The 2,946-nt window shown below is 41.5% G+C and overlaps 1 protein-coding gene across 1 annotated transcript; it reads right to left on the bottom strand.

Moving 5' to 3' along the window:
- Window positions 1-339: 339 nt before the first annotated feature.
- LOC149827650 (uncharacterized) lies at window positions 340-705 on the bottom strand. Its single transcript, XM_090018547.1, has one exon. It carries the CDS (start codon window positions 703-705, stop codon window positions 340-342), a length of 366 nt encoding a protein of 121 aa, XP_089874673.1.
- Between the last annotated feature and the right edge of the window lie 2,241 nt (window positions 706-2,946).

Raw genomic sequence — 2,946 nt, 5'->3', positions numbered from 1 at the left:
TTGATGCTGTCGCCGTTGTCGCCGGTAAGAGCCTCTTTCTCTTTCTCTCTGATTTCTCTCGATGCAGGGTGTGGAAATGAGGACCTGCGTGAGGGTTTTTATAACTCTCACGCAGGGTGAGGGGCTGAGGATAACATCCCCCCCCCCCCTTTCCGTGGATTATGGGGGGTGAGGTTTATCCTCACCCCCTCTCGTTACGCGGTTTCCCCTTCCCCCTTTGGGGAAACCGTTTCTTTTTTTTTTTAAGTTTATCCCCTCCGGCGACTTCGTCGGAGGGTTTTTTACAATTCTACCCCCCTTAAAAGAAGATTCGTCCCGAATCTTACCTGAAAACAAATGTTAAAATTGCTCACGGATATCAGATTCACGCTCCCAAGTAGCCTCCTTATTGCTGTGATGACTCCATCTAACCAATACGAGAGATAACTCCTTGTTTCTCAGCTTTTGCACTTTAGTGTCCAGAATCTCTATGGGCTTTTCTCTCATACTCAAATCATCTTGTAAATCTAATACAGTCTCGAATGTGTCCAATATATGGAAGGGATCTGGCACATACTTCCGCAACATGGAAACATGAAACACATTATAAATTCGAGATAAGGAAGGTGGTAGAGCTAGCCGGTATGCTGCCTTACCAACCCTCGGAAGTATCTCAAATGGTCCAATATATCTGGGGTTCAACTTTCCTCTTCGACCAAAACACATTACTCCCTTAAACGGAGATATCTTTAAAAACACGTGATCACCTTGCTCAAATTTCAACTCACGACGTCTTTTATCCGCATAACTCTTCTATCGACTTTGTGCTGTGAGAAGACGCTCTCGAATGAATCTCACTTGGTCTGCCATTCGCTGAACCATCTGGGGCCCTAACAAACTCCTTTTTCCGACCTCATCCCAACACAAGGGAGTTCGACATTGTCGACCATACAATGCCTCAAATGGAGCCATGCCTATACTTGCTTGAAAGTTGTTGTTGTAGGCAAATTCCATTAATGGCAAAATATCATTCCACGAGTCGCTATACTCCAAACTACATGCCCGTAGCATGTCCTCTAGGTTCTGAATGGTTCGCTCAGACTGACCATCTGACTAAGGGTGAAAAGTTGTACTCATTTTTAATTGTGTCCCAATAGCTTCTTGAAAACTTTGCCAAAATCATGATGTGAACTTCGAGTCTCTATCTGAAATAATTGAATTAGGTACTTCATGAAGTCTCACAATTTCTCTAATAAACAATTGAGTCAATTGGTCACACAAGTGAGTTGTCTTACAAACTAAAAAGTGGGCTGACTTAGTTAGCATGTCGACAATCACCCACACTGAATCCATCCCATTCTTCGTCTTTGGAAGCCCCGAAACGAAGTCCATTGATATATCCGCCCATTTCCACTCGGGTATAGGAAGTGGCTGCAAAAGACCACATAGTCTTTGGTGTTCAATCTTCACCTGCTGACATACTAGACATTTGCTAACAAACTCAGCAATGTCTCTCTTCATACCACTCCACCAAAACGTATCTTTAAGATCTCGATACATTTTAGTGCTACCGGGATGGATGACATATCTAAAATGATGTGCCTCATCCAACAATTGATTTCTAAGTTGATCATCCTTAGGAATGCACACTCTCTGACGAAATCTAAGAAGTCCTTGATCATCAACTTTGAATTCTGACTCCTCACTTTCTGAAATCTTCTTTCTTACTTGGATTAATTCTGGGTCTAAGGGTTACTTTTCCTTAATTTGATCCCACAATTCTGACTTCAATGTGGTTTGCACGAATAATAATCGACCTGGTAAGTATTGAGCTTCTGCCTTCTGATGAGCCACCGAGGAAAATAACTCCCAATCTGCAAGTCTAGCTAGAGCTCCTGCCTTTCTGCTAAGAGCATCAGCGACTACATTCGCCTTACCCGGATGATATTTTAGCTCGAAATCATAATCTTTCAGAAATTCCAACCATCTCTTTTGCCTTAAGTTTAAATCTTTCTGAGAAAACAAATATTTAAGGCTTTGATGGTCGGTAAAGACCTCAAATTGTTCGCCATAGAGATAGTGCCTCCATATCTTAAGGGCAAAAACCACCGCTGCTACCTCTAGATTATGCACCAGATAGTTGACTTCATGAGTTTTGAGCTGACAAGATGCATAAGCTATCACATTTCCGTGTTACATCAGAACACAACCCAATCCTTTGTGAGAGGCATCGCTATAAATAGTGAAACCTCCAAATCCAAAAGGTAAGACCAACACTGGAGCAGTGGTCAAACGCTTCTTTATCTCCTGAAAACTTTGCTCACATTTCTCATTCCACTCGAACTTTATATCTTTCTTTGTGAGCTTTGTCATAGAAGCCGCCAACAAAGAAAATCCTTCCATGAATCTTTGATAGTACCCAGCTAATCCCAAAAAGTTGTGAATCTCAGTAGGATTCTTGGGTCTTGACCAATTGGTGACTGCTTCGATCTTTGCAGGATCTACCATAATTTCGTCTTTAGAAACAATGTGTCCAAGAAAGGACACTTGTTCTAACCAAAAAGCACACTTATAGAATTTAACATAGAGCTGATGTTCTCTAAGTGTCTGCAGAACTATCCTCAGATGCTCTTCATGTTGCTCCTTCGAGGTAGAGAATATGAGAATGTCATCGAAAAATACCACGACGAACTTGTCCAAATAGGGTCTGAAGACTCTATTCATCATGTCCATGAAGGCAGTTGGTGCGTTAGTCAGACCAAAAGGCATGACCATAAATTCATAATGGCCATATCTTAATCTGAATGTTGTCTTGGCCACATCTTCCTTCTTAATTATCAGCTGATGATAACCTGATCTCAAAACTAAATTCAAGAAGCATGCCGCTCATTGCAGTTGATCGAACAAATCATCAATTCTCGGTAAAGGGTATTTATTCTTTATGGTTACTGCATTCAATTGACGATA

Source organism: Nuphar pumila, chromosome 10 (assembly GCF_984573655.1).
Source record: "Nuphar pumila chromosome 10, dmNupPumi1.hap1.1, whole genome shotgun sequence".
Classification (NCBI taxonomy): Eukaryota; Viridiplantae; Streptophyta; class Magnoliopsida; order Nymphaeales; family Nymphaeaceae; genus Nuphar; species Nuphar pumila.
The sequence above is the reverse complement of the archived record's forward strand: the minus strand, read 5'-3'. Positions and strand labels throughout refer to the sequence as shown.

Coding starts and splice junctions, on each gene's coding strand:
- LOC149827650 (XM_090018547.1), bottom strand. CDS start 705: ATGTGTTTTGGTCGAAGAGGAAAGTTGAACCCCAGATATATTGGACCA.